The sequence below is a fragment of the Gavia stellata genome, chromosome 6, assembly GCF_030936135.1.
Source record: "Gavia stellata isolate bGavSte3 chromosome 6, bGavSte3.hap2, whole genome shotgun sequence".
NCBI lineage: Eukaryota > Metazoa > Chordata > Aves > Gaviiformes > Gaviidae > Gavia > Gavia stellata.
This window is the reverse complement of record NC_082599.1, coordinates 12,415,246-12,433,087: the sequence shown is the minus strand read 5'-3', so window position 1 is coordinate 12,433,087 and position 17,842 is coordinate 12,415,246. Positions and strand designations below refer to the sequence as shown.

At 45.9% G+C, this 17,842-nt stretch overlaps 1 protein-coding gene across 1 annotated transcript in view; it reads left to right on the top strand.

The window, feature by feature from the left end:
* ADARB2 (adenosine deaminase RNA specific B2 (inactive)) overlaps positions 1–10,217 on the top strand; it is a 113,045-nt gene extending 102,828 nt beyond the window's left edge. The window contains exons 8-10 of the mRNA XM_059818793.1: positions 1,960–2,141; positions 8,176–8,354; positions 10,041–10,217. Of these exons, the coding sequence (XP_059674776.1) occupies positions 1,960–2,141; positions 8,176–8,354; positions 10,041–10,217 (538 nt within the window). The remainder of the gene's footprint in view (positions 1–1,959; positions 2,142–8,175; positions 8,355–10,040) is intronic.
* The last annotated feature ends 7,625 nt before the right edge of the window (positions 10,218–17,842 follow it).

The following is a 17,842-nucleotide window of genomic DNA, read 5'->3' as shown; positions in this document are numbered from 1 at the left end:
AAACCCACCCTGGCTGATACACAAGTTGCATTGCCCCCCCGCCCCCAACCTGCCTGGGTCTTCTTTCGGGATAGGAAAACAGGGTTGTCTCAAGGAATGACTGCTGCCTCCAGAAGCCGTGGACTCTAGCTCGGCCTCCAAATAACACAGCAGACTTCAACAAATTGTACTGCCTTTCTGCCTTGGTTCCCCAAGGTGTTTAAAAAATGCGATTTTACCTCACAGCAGCATTGTGAGAATTAATTAATGTTTATGAAATGCTTTTAATACGTAGAGGATGACCTGATCATGCTTATACTATGATTTCCAATAATATAATTCCATTGACGTCCGAATCCCTTTTTACACTAGGATGAACATGTTCAGAATTAGGCAGAGAAATATGTCTAAAGAAGAGGCAGGTTCCTTGCAAAGAATTTAAATTAAATAACCATTATTACCTTGTAATTTATGATCTGAACACAATCCCCTATTTTGGTAACTAAAGCTCAGATGATTTCCTGTGATGTGCATATTGCTAAAATTCAAATATTGTCGAACATATGTTGTTTTTCTGTTTAGCTGCTTTTTTTCTCTCCTTCAATCAAATACACGTTTGGTTTTTTTTAAGGAAATGTCAGATGTTGAAAACAACACTGTTATCTTACAAGTTTCCATCTGGACAAAGATATCACTGTCTAATTTTTTAAGTCACCTTAGAAGCTGGACAGAGGCATAGTTAGCTGAACTCAACTCTATTGCTTAAGCTTGCATTATTAATTTTGCATCATGATAAGATATTTACTCAAAGAGGCAGCTAGTTCTTTCCTTTAAGTGATGTTATTTGCAGGAATGACCACACTTTTTTTCCCCCAAATGAAGTTATGCAAATCTGATGAACTAAAGTAAACGTTTCATAAAACCAATGACTGTTTAAATTGTGGGACTAAATTGTTTGTATATAAATATTACCTTTTATATTCCATTTGAGTTTTATGCAGATGAACACATTACTTTAATGACCTGCATTTACAGAGGGAGACAGGGAGACTCTGACTCTGAAATCCTCAGCAGCCAGATGGCTGCCTTTTCTTGCATGAGATTAAAAGATGTTTCTCATTCACAGCCCTGCTTCGGAGGCAAATTAATATAGCCAGCTAAATTGCTTGTGTTTTTGGAATAAAATTTAAAGAGAACTTTTTAAAGCAATTGGTGTCACAGGTTCCTAGAGCAGATTGCTCTCCAGGTACAGCATGCTGGTTTTAAACATTCAGTAATTAATGGAAAGTATTCCGTGTTAATTGACTGCTTCAGGAAAGGGAAATATAATGACTCCTTATTAATCATGAAAAGAGACATACAGCATGGAGGCACTGCAATAATTGCACTAACGGTTGAGAAATGTTAATTAATGAAAAGAACAATGATGTAAGAAATTAGCTACATAATGCTTGCTGCTGATGGAGATTGTGCTTTAAACACATTATTCAGCATGGCAGCCATGGATGTTGCCTTAAATAGCAGGCAGCTTCTACCTTTTCCTTCAGTCAGCTACAGACTTCCAAATGTTGCCGGTGTTTTAGTTTTTAATGAGCCAAAATACGCTCTCCAAAACTACGTTTTCTGAAGCGTTTTCAGTTTGAACTCCTGAACTCAGAACTATTCAAACAGATTGACAGTGTTCGACTTATATAAAAATATGATCCAAGTGTAAAAAAGCATGTTAGTGTTTGTGTGGTGGGGAACAACTTCTTGTTAGATGGGCTGAGCTAAATAGGTTTGCCAAGAAGATAACTGCCTCATGACTTCTTTCCCCTTCTTCATTTTCCCACCTTTTAACCGATTACCTGTCCCCTGAAGAATGGTTTCATCCCTCATCCCTCCAAGCCACGTGCTGGCCTTTGCTGATTTTCCCAGAGCAGCTCTCTTGTGGCCATTCCTCCACCCATGTCTTTTATTGCTCCTGAATTTCTTTTCCAGATGGAACATCCTTGGGCTCCAAGGTGCTCTCCTCAGCTCCTTCATCGAACCCATGTACTTGCACAGCATCATTGTGGGAAGCCTCTATCACACTGGTCACCTTTCCCGGGTAATGAGCCATAGAATAGAAGACATTGGTCAGCTGCCAGCTTCATACCGGCGCAATCAGCTGCTTCTCAGTGGTAAGCAAGCACCTGCCTGCAAGACAAATGATCCCCTCTCTCACCACTAATTGTGCCAGTCACCAACAGGAAAGTTTACTTGTTTGTAAGTAAACCGTTAGCCCATGCCTTCTTTTTTTCCTGCGGAGTACAAATTTGTAGAATGAAGAAACTGATGCATTTAAATCCAATTCCTTTTTCATATGCAGTGACCACAGAAAGGATCAGTAGTGGATGTAAACTAACACTGTACAAAGACTGCTCAAAGTGGAAAAAAGCGTATGACTAAGTAGAAGATGTCTATAAACCAGGGAGGAAGTTTTCAGTAAATTTTAGGTTTAACTCTCTCCCGTCCCACTCTCCCTCACCCAGTGAGCACACAAATGTGCACAGTCAAGAGAACCAGCCCTCTCAGCTCTGGCCTTGTGCATGCAGCCCCACCATCCATGTCCCTTATTCGGAGCCCCTGCTCCTTCACCACTTGCTAGCCATTGTGTTCGGAGCAGATGGCCATGAGAAAGGGGATGTTCATTCCTTCAGGAGACTCTGCCTGCTCAGCAGACCTCACAGAGGCATTGCTGCTGCCTGCCGAGGCTGCTGCCTGTCATGTGAGCACCTCCGTAGTTTCCAGCTATCTTTTGGGCTAGTTTCACTGCCACCACTTCTCCTTCCCAGCCCCTGACCCTACCCCAGATCTCGGGTCCCTTCTTCTCCATCCCCCTGACTCCCGCTTCCTTAACTCCCAGCCAGGCAGCAGCTGTCTGGCCTCATCCCAGCAAAATCCCAGAAAGTCTTGAATACCTTCAGATCCTCATGAGGCATGTGAATGCTAAGGGCCACCAGTTCTGCACAGGATTAGATCCTTATTTTACTCTTAGACTCTGATAATTGTTCTTCAGGAAGATTCCCTGAGACACCAATACAATGTCAGGGTTACAAGGTTGGAAGGTCAACTTTAGTGGAATACACCATTGCCTTTCAAAGACCTCTAGGTTCCTCAGTCAGGAGACTGCTGGTTTATCCCTTATCTATTTCATGATCTTTTTTTTTTTTTTAATGCATCCTTGTGACAAAATTAGTTTGGCTGAGGCAGAAGTGATAGTTTAGCCACTGGGAAAATTCTCAGCTTCTGTGTGGTTTAGTACATCGGGTAAGTGTAATGTGCATGTACGTGTTATAAGGTGAGTAGGTCAAAAGGCTTATCCTTATTTGAAAGCTTATCTCCATTTTTTAACTCTTCAGTGCAGCTAGCCAAAGATTGTGCAATGCAAGTATGCAGGAAACTGTGCTCCACACTTCTCCAACCCATGTCCCCTCCTGTCCCTCCTGCCCTGGTCCAGCATGGGCATGACCCAGCCCCATCTCCCTTCCCACGCCACATCATGGGAGAGAGGAAAGGACTCGCAGATGGTTGGGGAAAATCTCCCCATTTCTTGCACCTGGCTGTTATTTTGGCAACACACCCCTGTTTGCCAGAAGCCTCTGCATCTTCCACCAAAGAAGCTGATCTCATCCTGTGCCAGCCCCAACTCATTATAAGCCCATTATAAGCCATAAGATCAAAATCGCACCCACTTTCACTGTGTCCGCAGAATGTACAGGAAAACCCACTTGAACTGTTGAAGGACTGAAAACACACGAAGAGATTTAATAAGAGATTTAACCACAGAACAGCTATTGCTTTGCTGGGTTGGCCTTGCAGAGTAGAAGTAATGGCTCATAGCTGGCCCAAGTGTGTGTTTATGTCCAATAGTCATTGCCAGAGATTTCAGGGGAGTTAGAAATGTATCAGCAGAGGTGCCCTTGTGTCACTTTAAATATCTGCGTGTTTCATGGTTGTGGCTTCCTCCTTCCCTGAGACTTCTGTTTGGAAAGCTTTCGCTTTGCTTTCAGTTGTGTTTGTGGGTTTTCTTCAGCTCAGAAGAAGCAGTGGGAGGAATCTGCCTCTCTCTGACTACATTGTTTTTGTCTCTAAAACCATTATTTGTAATCTTCCCTCCCCCACAAATCCCAGGGAACCAGTACTGCTTAAAACTTATATTGCTGAGGCTTCTGCTGCCTTTCTCTTACCTGGACAACTGTGCTGACAGCATATCCAGTGACGAAGGAGATGGGCACCTTGCAAAAGCCATACCGAATGCATTAGAGATCAAACCTCGGAAATCTCAGCCAGGCAACTCCACCTGTCACACTTCTCTCAGGGATCAGGTCAGCCAGGGATTTCAAATTTCAGGAGTCCTTCAATTATCAGGATGTCAATTATTTTGTCACTTGATCATAGCGCTACAAATATTTCAATGGAGAGAAGAGTCATGGTGTGTGATGAGATATCCTGAGATAACTCCTTGGCCCCACAGAAAAATAATCAGTGAGGTTTTCCACTCACACCAGTCTCAGCCAGATGGAAATCCACTCATTGACTCGGCTTACTCTTGGATGTATTTTTTAGAAGAAAGAAAAGCCCTGTGTCATTCTTATTTCCTTTTCTCTTAAAATTGAGGCCATTCTAAAGGGTATCCTGAAGAGGCATGAGGGTTTGCTAGGAGAGGAAGGAGAATGAGGACAGATTTCAATTCATATCCAGCAATACTCAAGTTCATATTATTTGTACAAAGACTTTTCTTTTCCTCCAGGTTTCTACAGTTTCCTGTACTCTTTGTTGTGTTGGTTTTAAGGAGGATGTTTTACATAAAGGAGAGAAAATTATCTAGCTTATTTGGATGTTACCTTTCAAATAAAATCAGAACAATTATTTGTCAAAAGAAAAACATGAAAAAAGTGTTAAAAAAGGATCAAAAACAACAATCAGAGAATATATCTAGGCTCTATGTTTGCGTCTGTCATGAGTCTTATGGTGTTTTCTTTGAAGCCTCTTCTCTTGCATTTGGAAAATGATGTGAAAATATCTTCTACTTACCTAAATACATGTACTTATATATGATAGGTGGGAAGAGAAAGCATGAAAGCCAAACCAGCACGGAGGGTTTTCCAGCTGCTGGGGCTAGCTCCCGGCTCCCACAGAAGTCCACCAAGAGCAGAGGGAGGTCCCAGGCTGGGCAAGGCTGTACAGCCCCCATCTGCTGGGCACCCACAGCCTGCTCTGTCCTCCATACAGCCTTTCCTTCTCTTCCTCTGGTCAGCGTTATCACAGCATTTATATTTATTTAGTGGCCTGTGGCAACTTTGCGTGGCAGGGTGTTTGCTGTCACATTTTTTGGCACTCAGTCCTCTGAGCTTTTGGGTGCTATCTTGACAGAGAGTGGTGTGTAGTGTCAAACAGCCAATTTTGATCTGTTTGTATCTTGTTCTGTATAGAGGCATTTGAATAGTGCCAGACAGCTATTGATTTTCAAGCTCTCAGTTTATATCCTGTTGCCTAGGTGAACTAGAGTTTTAGATGCAGACTGATCTGCTATCTCAGGGGGGTGGGGAAATTGAAAGAGGTATTAATATGACATGAATGTGTTTACAAATGCTGGGTGAGGTTATGACTTAGCTGTAATTCTCTTCGACACACAATAGCGAGTTCAGTCCCAGTGAATGAGATGAGTTCTGCAATTCCAGCTTTGCCACCAATACAAAGTGGTTGTGCCATATAATATTTTCCCTTCAGTGGCCACCTTTCTCTCTCTCTGTGTGCTCAGTCCCATCTGGCTCTTGCAGCTCCCTCCCAGGGCAGAGGGGACCAGACTGGAAGAAGCAGAGACGGAACATGTCCCTCACCAACATTGTTTCCCATGATGCTGAGAGGACCCAGGCAGGAGGCAGGAGCTGTTTGCAGAGGCAACGTCTCTGCCACAGCTGACCCTGCACAGCCCTCCACCTCTCCCTGGTCTCATTCAGGGGCTTACAAGCTCAGCATGTTTAAATGCAGTGATAGATGCCACATTCCCACCAGCTCCCATCTCCTCCTGTTCTGCTGAGATCAGCAGATGCTTATGGTGTGCAAGAAGGGGCACTCTGGAAAGGACAGGCTTTGATCTCTCTTCTTTAATCTCACCCCCTCTGAACAGCCCTTACCAGTACTTCTCCCTCTCTGCAAAAGTTCTTTGAAACCCTTCAGTGGAAAATGCAAAGGATCTTTCTCTGTTGCTGTCCACCCAGGAGCAAAGAAAGCTGGTCCCCATCAAGCTGTGCAAACCATGAGCTGTTGCTGGAAATGCTGCAGGCAGGGGCTCTGGCAGGAGCTGCCGTTTGGAAACAGAGATCCAGCCCTGGCACTGGCCTGTGCCGGGGCAGCCGCGCCAGGCAGCCCCTGCCCACCAGCACAGTCCCCACCTGCCTGCTCACCACAGTGCCTTTTGTTGCCCAGGTTGGCAGGCTAGTGGCCCACACAGCAAATTAGTAGAGAGGAACTCAACAGCTGCATCCAGACACATCATGCAATGCCCACGTTTTCCAAAATATTCAAACTGCTTCAGGTCACTCTGTCTTTTCCAGCCTTGGAAGCTCCCAGAGTTGATTCTTTGCTCCCAAAAGCAGTAATGAGCAGGGCAAGGCAGAGCTCACTTGGTTGCATTTATGCTGTGCTGCAAAATAAACCAACCACTTTCTTTATTCCTCTTATTTCCTTGCAAAGATTAATCCTTCCCTGGTTTCAGATACAAGAAATGAGAAAGCAACAGGAGTCATGGAAAGGCTGAACTATACTAAATGGTTAAGAAAAGACAGGATTTTACCTAATGAAAAATAACTCTCTGTCATGTACACACCCACACCTGACCTTGCAGCCCTGATCTGCATTTAGAGCCAAGGGAGATCTCACCCATAGAGTCATAGAATAGTTTAAGTTGGAAGGGACCTTTAAATGTCATCTAGTCCAACCCCCCTGCAAAGAGCAGGGACGTCTTCAACTAGATCAGGTTGCTCAGAGCCCCATCCAACCTGACCCTGAATGTTTCCAGGGATGGGGCATCTACCACCTCCCTGGGCAACATGTTCCAGTGATTCACCACCCTCATTGTAAACTATGTCTTCCTTAGATGTTGTATAAATCTACCCTCTTTTAGTTTAAAACTATTAGCCCTTGTCCTATCACAACAGGCCCTGCTAAAATGTTTCTTCCTGTCTTTCTTATAAGCCCCATTTAAGTACTGAAAGGCTGCAATAAGGTGTCCCCAGAGCCTTCTCTTCCCCAGGCTGAATAACCCCAACTCTCCCAGCCTGTCTTCACAGGAGAGGTGTTCCATCCCTTTGATCATTTTTGTGGCCCTCCTCTGGACCCACTCTAACAGGTTCATGTCTTTCCGTGTAAGCAGTGGACTCCAGTATGTGATCCAGATGTCCAAAACTGGCCATGTGAATGACACAAAGGTCATGCAGTCACCCCAGGTGACTGAAAACATCTTCATTGTAGCTGTCTAAAATTAAATAAGATGCATTCCACTTAAATATATCCAAAATATTGCCATTAGGACACTGACTAGCTCTTGAAGAGATTGGTACACCCATACAAGGAATCTTGCAGGCAGACACAAGGTGGGGAGCAAGAGTTTTCTGCATAGCTCTGTGATGTCTACAAGATCATTATTAACTTGGATCTAATAAATTCTCTGTGATGATGAAATGCATGCATTTTCTTATCCCCTATTTTTACCCCCTACAATCCAGAGTTCCCATCACAGAAAATGCCCCAGCAGTTAATAGCAGATAAATACATTGGACCATGGAAAGCTCACCTGGAGGAACTCATGGCAAAAGCACTTTACTGCTTAGTTCCTTTTAAAGACCAGTTATCCCATTAGAGCCCTTCTGAAAGATTTCACTGAGCAACAGTAACACTGCTGCCAAGACCATGTGCTACAATCTAACAGCTTTCCTTAGGCTAACAAAAAGTTTTTCTGCAAGGTGGAAAAAGATCTATAGGAATCGCTAAATTTTGTCTCTCTAAGGTATTTAGACTGGTAACATTTAACTGATGGCGACAACAGCATGTGCAGTGCACAATGTCACCGTGTTTGCTGAAGGAGGTCTCATGTGCCACAACCCATCACACGTTAGCAGCCTCTGCAGGTTCTGAGCGCTGGGTGTTACTGGTGTCCTTCTCTCCTGCCAGGGGTTAGCCACGCTGACGCTCGGCAGCCCGGAAAATCTCCCGGCTTCAGTGTGAACTGGATTGTAGGGAGCACCGAACTGGAGGTTATCAATGCCACGACAGGGAAGAGGACATGTGGGAGTCCCTCACGGCTCTGCAAGCACATGTTCTTCACTCGGTGGGCAAAGCTTCATGGCAAGGTAGGTCTGATGCGTTGACAGAACACTGCTGCTGGCGCAGTCTGGAGCCACGTCCACCAATGAGGTCATTCGGGAAGGCAAAGGGACAGGCAGGGTGGGGAGGAGTGAAAACAAGCCCAGAGGAGTTGTTCTGGTCTGCAGGAGACCCCAGGGAAGGAGGCTGGTGGGACGCATCCCAGCCCAAGCAGTGGCATGACCTGTCCTAGAAGGAACCCTGGGCCTGGGGGGAGCAGAAGGGACCAGCCTGGGCTTCATGCCCAGGGCTCAGTCACAGTTTGGTGGCACAGGTCCCAACCTATTTCTTCCACAGCACATGGCATGGGAAGGGGGGCAAGAGCACTCCTGCTGCCCCCAAAAAAGAGAGATCCTCAGAGGAATAAAACCTGGACAAGTTGGGTCCCAGGGCAGGCTATGGCCAGGACTATGGCCGGGAGAGCTGGACTCTCTGGATTCTCACAAGCTGGACTCTCACAACACCCCAAGACCAGGGATGGTGTTGGGGTGAGCAGGAGGGAGTAATTCGTGGCTGAGCAGGGCACCTGGCTTTTGACAAAACGAAGCATTTGATAACATCATCGGTGTCCACCTCTGGGTAACAAAGGAGCAGCTGGGGGTGAGCCACCGCCGGCCAGGCCAGCTTGTAGCCCATTGACGCCCAGGCTGGCAGCATCGCCCTCCCTTGCTGGCTGGGCCAATACACCCCATGGTGACCAGAGCAGCTCATTTCAGGCTGCGCATTCGCCTTTTCCTCTAATCTGTCTTTCAGCACCTCTCCTTTTCAGAGAGAAGGAAAACAGTGTTGTTTGTTCTCCAAGGCCCTGTTTTGAGGGTGCTTTTTCCTACAGGGTGCTATTTCCCTGGCTTGTAAGCATTGGACTTTCACCTGTCTGCTTGCTCTAAGCCATTTTCCAGACTTCGGTTTCTTTCATATAATGTCAAAGCCTGACTGCTGGTTCGCCACTGTTAAGACTTGGGCAGGTCAGAGGAGGCCGTTTATTTAGTCCTTTTGCAAAGTGAAGGGTGCTTGCTCCCTCGTGTGTGCTCCAGGTGGTGAGGGGCAGTGGACACATGTTGCTGTCTCCTGAGGCAGCTCCCGGCGGGCGACTCCAGCATCCTGGCAGAGCACTTGGTTTTTCCACACCAGCACAAATCTTGACACCTGATTTCTGCCTTGTCCTGGGCAGGTTTCACAGCATCTCTTACAATAACACATTAAAGAGGGAAAAGGGGAGAGTGTGGGAGGGGACACTCCTTCTTCTGTCTCTTGGCATTATTTGGAAGCACTGAGCTGCTCCACTTCCCAGCCTAAAATGAGCACATTGTTTAAAGATCCCCAGAAAGGATTTTTTCCCTTTTTTTCCTAAAAATCATCTTAACTGAGAAGCAGGTTTTTGCCTTTGTAAAAGACGCCAAGATTTGCTACTGCCTATGCCCACTCCAAGGCAAAGCTCTTTACCCCGTTCCTCTTCGCAATGGCTTGAAACCATGTCACAGGCATTTATTGCTTCCCTGGTTTTGTGTTGTTAAACCAAAAGCAAACACACAAAGCACAGTGATAGTTTGTTTGTTGCTTATGAAATGTAGACAGGAAGATTATACAGCTACTGAAACCTCCTGTTTCCTTTGGCTTGTTGGTTGATTTTTTTTATTTTATTTTTTTCCCCTTCTCTGATTTTTGTTCTGCAGCTGAGCACACGAATACCAAGCCATGGAGACATGCCATCAGTGTACAGCGAGGCAAAGCTGGTGGCTCAGACATACCAGTCTGTCAAGCAGCAGCTGTTTAAAGCATTTCAGAAAGCTGGTCTGGGCACCTGGGTGAAGAAACCCCCAGAGCAAGATCAGTTCCTACTAACTGTATAAATCACTTGACACCTTTGCTACATGACCGGATCAAATCAACTGGAGAGAAGGCTAGGCAGGATGCGTGAGCTGAGAGAATCGAAGCAGTCTGAGATTTAATAGCAACCTCCATGGGAATATTTGCTTTTAATTCTGCATTGGAAATACATAAATAGAAATGTGTCTGATGCACTGAACTAAACTTTAGAAAACTGCTTTTTCATGATCCCTTCCCAGAATGTACCTGCCCAAATTATAATGCCACCTCCACAAAGATTCTGCTTTTCATTGTTTATTGCTGCTTGTTATTACTGATTTGAGGTGTTAGCAGGCCACCTGTCTGATCCAAAATAGAGTTTGTTTTCCCTCACACAATCAGTGCAAGAGTCACCACTGAATAATGGAAAATAGTGAGCAAAGGTGGAAGTACCCCAGGCACACGGCATGACAGCAGGTCTCAGAGCATCCATAATCATTCATGTCTAACCTCTATGCAAAAAACATCCAGTTAGCTGCCTAAATCTGTGAGAAAGAATTTGGAGCTCAAAGATATGCAGCATTTTTAAACTCTGTTTTCCCCTGCTGGCTCTGAGCACGAAGCTGGGCATCAGGATTCCCCTGGTTTTTACACTTACTCCTTCTGGCACCTTGGGCAAACCACTTCCCACCAAATCTTCAAATCTGGCCACAAGTTTTGTACGCTGCAAATTTTAATTATCCAGGCCCAGTTCATCATACATGCCTGTCGTGGTTTAAGCCCAGCTGGCAACTAAGCACCACACAGCCGCTCACTCACTCCCCCCAGGTGGGGTGGGGGAGAGAACCAGAAGAGTAAAAGTGAGAAAACTCGTGGGCTGAGATAAAAACAGTTTAATAGGTAGAGCAAAAGAACACTGCGCGGAGAAGCAAAGCGAAAGAAGGAATTAATTCACCACTTCCCGTCGGCAGGCAGGTGTTCAGCTATCTGCAGGGAAGCAGGGCTCTATCACGCGTAGCGGTTGCTCGGGAAGACAAACGCCATTACTCCGAATGTCCCCACCTTTCTTCTTCCTCCCCCGGCTTTATATACTGAGCATGATGTCATATGGTATGGAATATCCCTTTGGTCAGTTGGGGTCAGCTGTCCCGGCTGTGTCCCCTCCCAACTTCCCGTGCACCCCCAGCCCACTCGCTGGTGGGGTGGGGTGAGGAGCAGAAAAGGCCTTGGTGCTGTGTGAGCCCTGCTCAGCAGTAACTAAAACATTCCTGCTTTATCAACATTGTTTCCAGCCCAAATCCAAAACACAGCCCCATACAATCCAAAACACAGCCCCATACTAGCTGCTATGAAGAAAGTTAACCCCATCCCAGCCAAAACCAGCACATTCTCCACCCCTTATTCCATACCATTTACATCATGCTCAGGTCTCACACCATCCAAAACGTTCTCATTCCCTATCATCGCCCTTCCCATCCTTTGATATAGTACACAGATATCCTTCCCTTAGTCTATGGACCACCCCGGTGAAATATTTGTAAAATGTCCATAAATGTCCATTGAGTTCATGTAGTCCATAACTTTGGGCTCCATCTGTTATGGTGGTCACTCAGGAGAGAAGAGGTGTTGTATTGCATGGAGTTATTGGGCACCACAGCTAGCTCAGGTCGGGTCACTGCTGCACTTGCACTGCTTCTTGTAAGGCTTGTCCTCAATTGGTTCAGGTGGTTCCTGCTATAGTAGTTCCTGTAACATATAACTCAAATCATGGATTAGTTTCACCCAGAATTAAATTACCTTGAGGTACACACTGGACTTCCCCATTCTTCTGCATTACCCACCAAGTGCACCCAGGTCCTTGAGCAAAAACAACCCCGCGAATAGGTTTACCTTTTCCTGAGGAAGGAATAACCCAGACTGTTTTTCCCAGCAAGTTCCTTATATGTACTACGGGAATCTTATCTCCTTCCACAGTGTGCAGGGGTTTTGATTGGGCAGGGCCAGGTCGACTGGCAGAGCCTCTAGTGTTAACTAGCCAAGTGGCTTCTGCTAAATGTGTATCCCAATGCTTAAATGTCCCAGCACCCATTGCTTTCAGTGTAGTTTTTAATATTGCGTTGTATCGTTCAATTTTCCCGGAGGCTGGTGCATGGTAGGGGATGTGATACACCCAGTCAATGCCATGCTCCTTGGCCCAGGTGTTAATGAGGTTGTTTCGGAAATGAGTCCCGTTGTCTGATTCAATTCTTTCAGGGGTGCCGTGTCGCCATAAAATTTGCTTTTCAAGGCCCAAGATAGTGTTCCGGGCAGTGGCATGGGTCACGGGGTATGTTTCCATCCATCCGGTAGTTGCTTCCACCATTGTAAGCACATGCTGCTTCCCGTGGCGGGTTCGTGGTAGTGTGATATAATCAACCTGCCAGGCTTCCCCGTATTGATATTTCAGCCATCGTCCTCTATACCAAAAAGGCTTCAGCCGCTTAGCTTGTTTGATTATGGCACATGTTTCACATTCATGGATAACCTGTGCAATGGCATCAATAGTCAAGTCCACCCCTCGATCACGAGCCCATTTGTATGTTGCATCCCTTCCTAAATGTCCTGATGTGTCATGGGCCCATCGAGCTATAAATAGCTCACCCTTATGTTCCCAATCCAGATCCACCTGAGCCACTTCAATTCTAGCAGCTTGGTCCACCCGCTCATTGTTTCGATGTTCTTCAGTGGCACGACTCTTGGGTATGTGAGCATCTACATGACGTACTTTTACAACCAGGTTCTCTACCCGAGCAGCAATATCTTGCCATAATTCAGCAGCCCAGATGGGCTTACCTCTGCGCTGCCAGTTGCTCTGCTTCCATTGCTGTAGCCACCCCCATAGGGCATTTGCCACCATCCATGAGTCCGTATAGAGATAAAGTACTGGCCATTTCCCTCGTTCAGCAATATCTAAAGCCAGCTGAATGGCTTTCACCTCTGCAAACTGACTTGATTCACCTTGTCCTTCAGCAGTTTCTGCAACTTGTCGCGTAGGACTCCACACAGCAGCTTTCCACCTTCGATGTTTTCCCACAATACGACAGGATCCATCTGTAAACAGGGCATATTGCTTCTCAGTCTCTGATAATTCATTATACAGAGGGGCCTCTTCAGCACGAGTCACCTCCTCTGGTGACAGTCCGAAGTTTCGGCCCTCTGGCCAGTCCATGATCACTTCCAGTATTCCCGGGCGGTCGGGGTTTCCCATCCGAGCTCGTTGCGTTATCAGTGCAACCCACTTACTCCATGTAGCATCAGTTGCGTGATGCGTAGAGGGGATCTTCCCTTTGAACATCCAGCCCAGCACAGGCAATCGAGGGGCCAAAAGGAGCTGTGCTTCAGTACCAACGACTTCCGAAGCAGCTCGAATTCCTTCATATGCTGCTAATATTTCTTTTTCAGTTGGAGTGTAACGGGCTTCAGATCCCCTATATCCCCGGCTCCAAAACCCTAGAGGTCGACCTCGAGTCTCCCCAGGTGCTTTCTGCCAGAGGCTCCAGGTGGGGCCGTTATCCCCGGCTGAGGTGTAAAGTACATTTTTCACATCTTGTCCTGTCCGGACTGGCCCAAGCGCTACTGCACGAACTATCTCCTGTTTAATTTGTTCAAAGGCTTGCTGCTGTTCAGGGCCCCATTCAAAGTCGTTCTTCTTCCGGGTCACTCGATAGAGAGGGCTTACGATCAGACTATAACTTGGAATATGCATTCTCCAGAAACCCACAACACCTAAGAAAGCTTGTGTTTCCTTTTTGTTAGTTGGTGGAGACATGGCTGTTATTTTATTGATCACATCCATTGGGATATGACGACGCCCATCCTGCCATTTTATTCCTAAAAACTGAATTTCCTGTGCAGGCCCTTTGACCTTACTTTGTTTTATAGCAAAACCAGCTTTCAGGAGAATCTGGATTATTCTTCTCCCCTTCTCAAACACTTCCTCCGCTGTGTTGCCCCACACAATGATGTCATCAATATACTGCAGGTGTTCAGGAGCTTCGCCTTGTTCCAGTGCACTCTGTATCAACCCATGACAAATGGTAGGACTATGTTTCCACCCCTGGGGCAGTCGATTCCAGGTGTACTGGATACCCCTCCATGTGAAAGCAAACTGTGGCCTGCACTCTGCTGCCAGAGGGATCGAGAAAAACGCATTGGCGATATCTATTGTTGCATACCATTTGGCAGCCTTTGACTCCAGTTCATACTGAAGTTCTAGCATGTCTGGTACGGCAGCACTCAGCGGCGGTGTGACTTCGTTCAGGCCTCGATAGTCCACTGTTAACCGCCACTCTCCGTTAGATTTTTGCACGGGCCATATGGGACTATTAAAGGGTGAATGAGTCTTACTGATCACTCCTTGACTTTCCAGTTGACGGATCAAGTTGTGGATGGGAACCAGGGAGTCTCGATTGGTGCGATATTGTCGCCGATGCACTGTCATGGTAGCAATTGGCACCTGCTGTTCTTTAACTTGCAGCAACCCCACCACAGAAGGATCCTCTGAGAGACCAGGCAAGCTAGACAGCTGTTTAATTTCCTCCGTATTCAAAGCAGCTATACCAAAAGCCCATCGATACCCTTTTGGGTCTCTGAAGTACCCTCTCCTGAGATAGTCTATGCCAAGGATGCACGGAGCCTCTGGACCAGTCACAATAGGGTGCTTTTGCCACTCATTCCCAGTTAGGCTTACTTCAGCCTCCAACACAGACAGTTCTTGGGATCCCCCTGTCACTCCAGAAATACAGATGGATTCCGCCCCCTTGTAATCTGATGGAATTAGAGTACACTGTGCACCGGTGTCCACTAGAGCTTTATACTCCTGTGGGGCTGATGTGCCAGGCCATCGAATCCACACAGTCCAGTAAACTCGGTTGTCCCTTTCCTCCGCCTGGCCGAAGGCAGGGCCCCTCTACTCCTGGTCTGAGTCTTCATTACTTGTTTTTTGTACGTGCATAACAGAAGTCCCTTCATCAGGATCAAAAGTACCGTCAGCCCTTCTACTTTGTCCAACAGACACTGGAGCAGTCATTTTTCTGGACGGATGCTTTTTAGCTGTTGTTTTTCCTTGCAATTCCTGCACCCGAGCTTCTAGTCTCCAGGTAGGTTGACCATCCCACTTCCTCATGTCCTCCCCCTGGTCACGCAGGAAGAACCACAGGGTTGCACGTGGTGTGCGCCACCGGTACCCTTTCGCCTGAACAGGGAAAAGTTGACTCTTAATAGCCGAGGCTCTGGTTGGAGTGGATGAGGAAAACCTACCTTTCTCAGCTTGCTCAAACATGTTTTGAGTCAGTCTGTGTCTGTCCACAGCCGAGACACAAGCACACATGGAGGGAGCAAGGTTATCTTCGTATTCTCGGAGTTGCCTGGCCAATCTTTAACAGATATAGCAAAAAGAAGATCATGGTGCAAATTAAACAGACTAATGTTGACCTATAACTTTTAAAAGATAGAAGTTCTGTTGAATCTGTTATTATCTCAAACCCTTCGTGCCCCACGTTGGGCGCCAAAAAGGACTGTCGTGGTTTAAGCCCAGCTGGCAACTAAGCACCACACAGCCGCTCACTCACTCCCCCCAGGTGGGGTGGGGGAGAGAACCAGAAGAGTAAAAGTGAGAAAACTCGTGGGCTGAGATAAAAACAGTTTAATAGGTAGAGCAAAAGAACACTGCGCGGAGAAGCAAAGCGAAAGAAGGAATTAATTCACCACTTCCCGTCGGCAGGCAGGTGTTCAGCTATCTGCAGGGAAGCAGGGCTCTATCACGCGTAGCGGTTGCTCGGGAAGACAAACGCCATTACTCCGAATGTCCCCACCTTTCTTCTTCCTCCCCCGGCTTTATATACTGAGCATGATGTCATATGGTATGGAATATCCCTTTGGTCAGTTGGGGTCAGCTGTCCCGGCTGTGTCCCCTCCCAACTTCCCGTGCACCCCCAGCCCACTCGCTGGTGGGGTGGGGTGAGGAGCAGAAAAGGCCTTGGTGCTGTGTGAGCCCTGCTCAGCAGTAACTAAAACATTCCTGCTTTATCAACATTGTTTCCAGCCCAAATCCAAAACACAGCCCCATACAATCCAAAACACAGCCCCATACTAGCTGCTATGAAGAAAGTTAACCCCATCCCAGCCAAAACCAGCACAATGCCCTTTAGACACCAGCCAGGATGCAGATGCTCTTCAGGAGGGTGATTCAACCCTGTGCTGCCTGAGGAGGTGCACAGCTCTGCAGGGGCTGCTGGTGAAGACCAGTGGAGGCAGCTCTGGAGCTTCAGGTAGCTGCCTAAAATCAGGCAGGCTGGAGCCAGGACCCAGAGCCTCAGATTTCAAAGCTGGTGATGATCCACAACTCTAAATTAAGTGGGTGTGAGCTCAGGATGCTCCATACATCTGAAAAATCACTGGGTTGGGTAGCCACGACTACGACATCCCAAACTAGAGCGCCTCAGTTTCTTCATCTGTCAAATGGGGATAATAATACTTACCTGCTTCACACCTAAGGAACTTGGCAGGGACGAAGTGCTCTGGTCATATGCAATGGTGTAAGCCAGATTCTGTCACTCTTGCAGTGAGTTTTACCTCCCCACAAAGTCCAGTTGACATAAGTGCGGCAGATGCAACCACAGGCTTGGGTAAGGTCTTACTCAATGTAAGAGCTTTCAGATTCTAGCTCTGTGTAAATGCCAAGTACTGTTATTATTATTATTATTATTCACGTTCATCTGCAGTTTGAAAAGCAGGTGGGGTTTTCCAGTTAGGAGGTGAGTAGCACCCAACAGTTAAGTATTTTCGTCATAACTGTGGCTGGGTCTAATATAATCTCATCTTTGAACCATCCCAAACTTCATCAGAATGCACAAGATACAGTCACAGGAGAACTGAGCTTTGATAGTCCCACTGCAGAGCGAACCTTCTAATGCCCTGTACATTTCTTTCAGTTTTTGGTTTTTTTAAATGACAGGATTTGCGGGTATATAACTACTGTTTTCTTTTTATTCCTGTGATTCTCTTTAAATCTGTATATAACATGCTGCTACTGATTTGTGATAATTGTCTTGGTATTTTCTCAGAATTGTCAAGCTGAGTTACTTTTCAAACAACACAAGGCTCATATTTTTCCATGTAATTTCCTTTACACGGGAAACTGTTCCTATCAATAAAGATAGATGCTCTTTGTATAGGGTTTATCATGTTTGGAGAGCCATATACAGTAAATACATTGTTTATTGATGCCCACAATAGAATAGCTACAGTATTTTGATGAGATTTTATTTTTAGATTATAAACTACAAGATGTATCTATAGTGTCTTGTATAAAAACAATTGTGATAAACTAGAATTTTTAAATTAGATAAAACAAAGCTCTCCCCTTCCAGAAACCTTTTCAGCAAAACAAAACATTCCATATTAACTACCAAAAATATTTAAAAAAAAAAAATCCTTAGAGTAGAAATAGGTAAAAAAAAATAAAAAAAAACATACTGAGATGTTTCAATAATGGAAGCATTTTGTGGTAACTACTTTGTCAATACTTCGACTGTTTTGTCAGCTCTTCTGATTAACATTCAGAATATTTTTGACGCCTTCTGGAGCTTTCTGGTACTGTCCACACGGTCCTGTCCTCTAACACAACTGT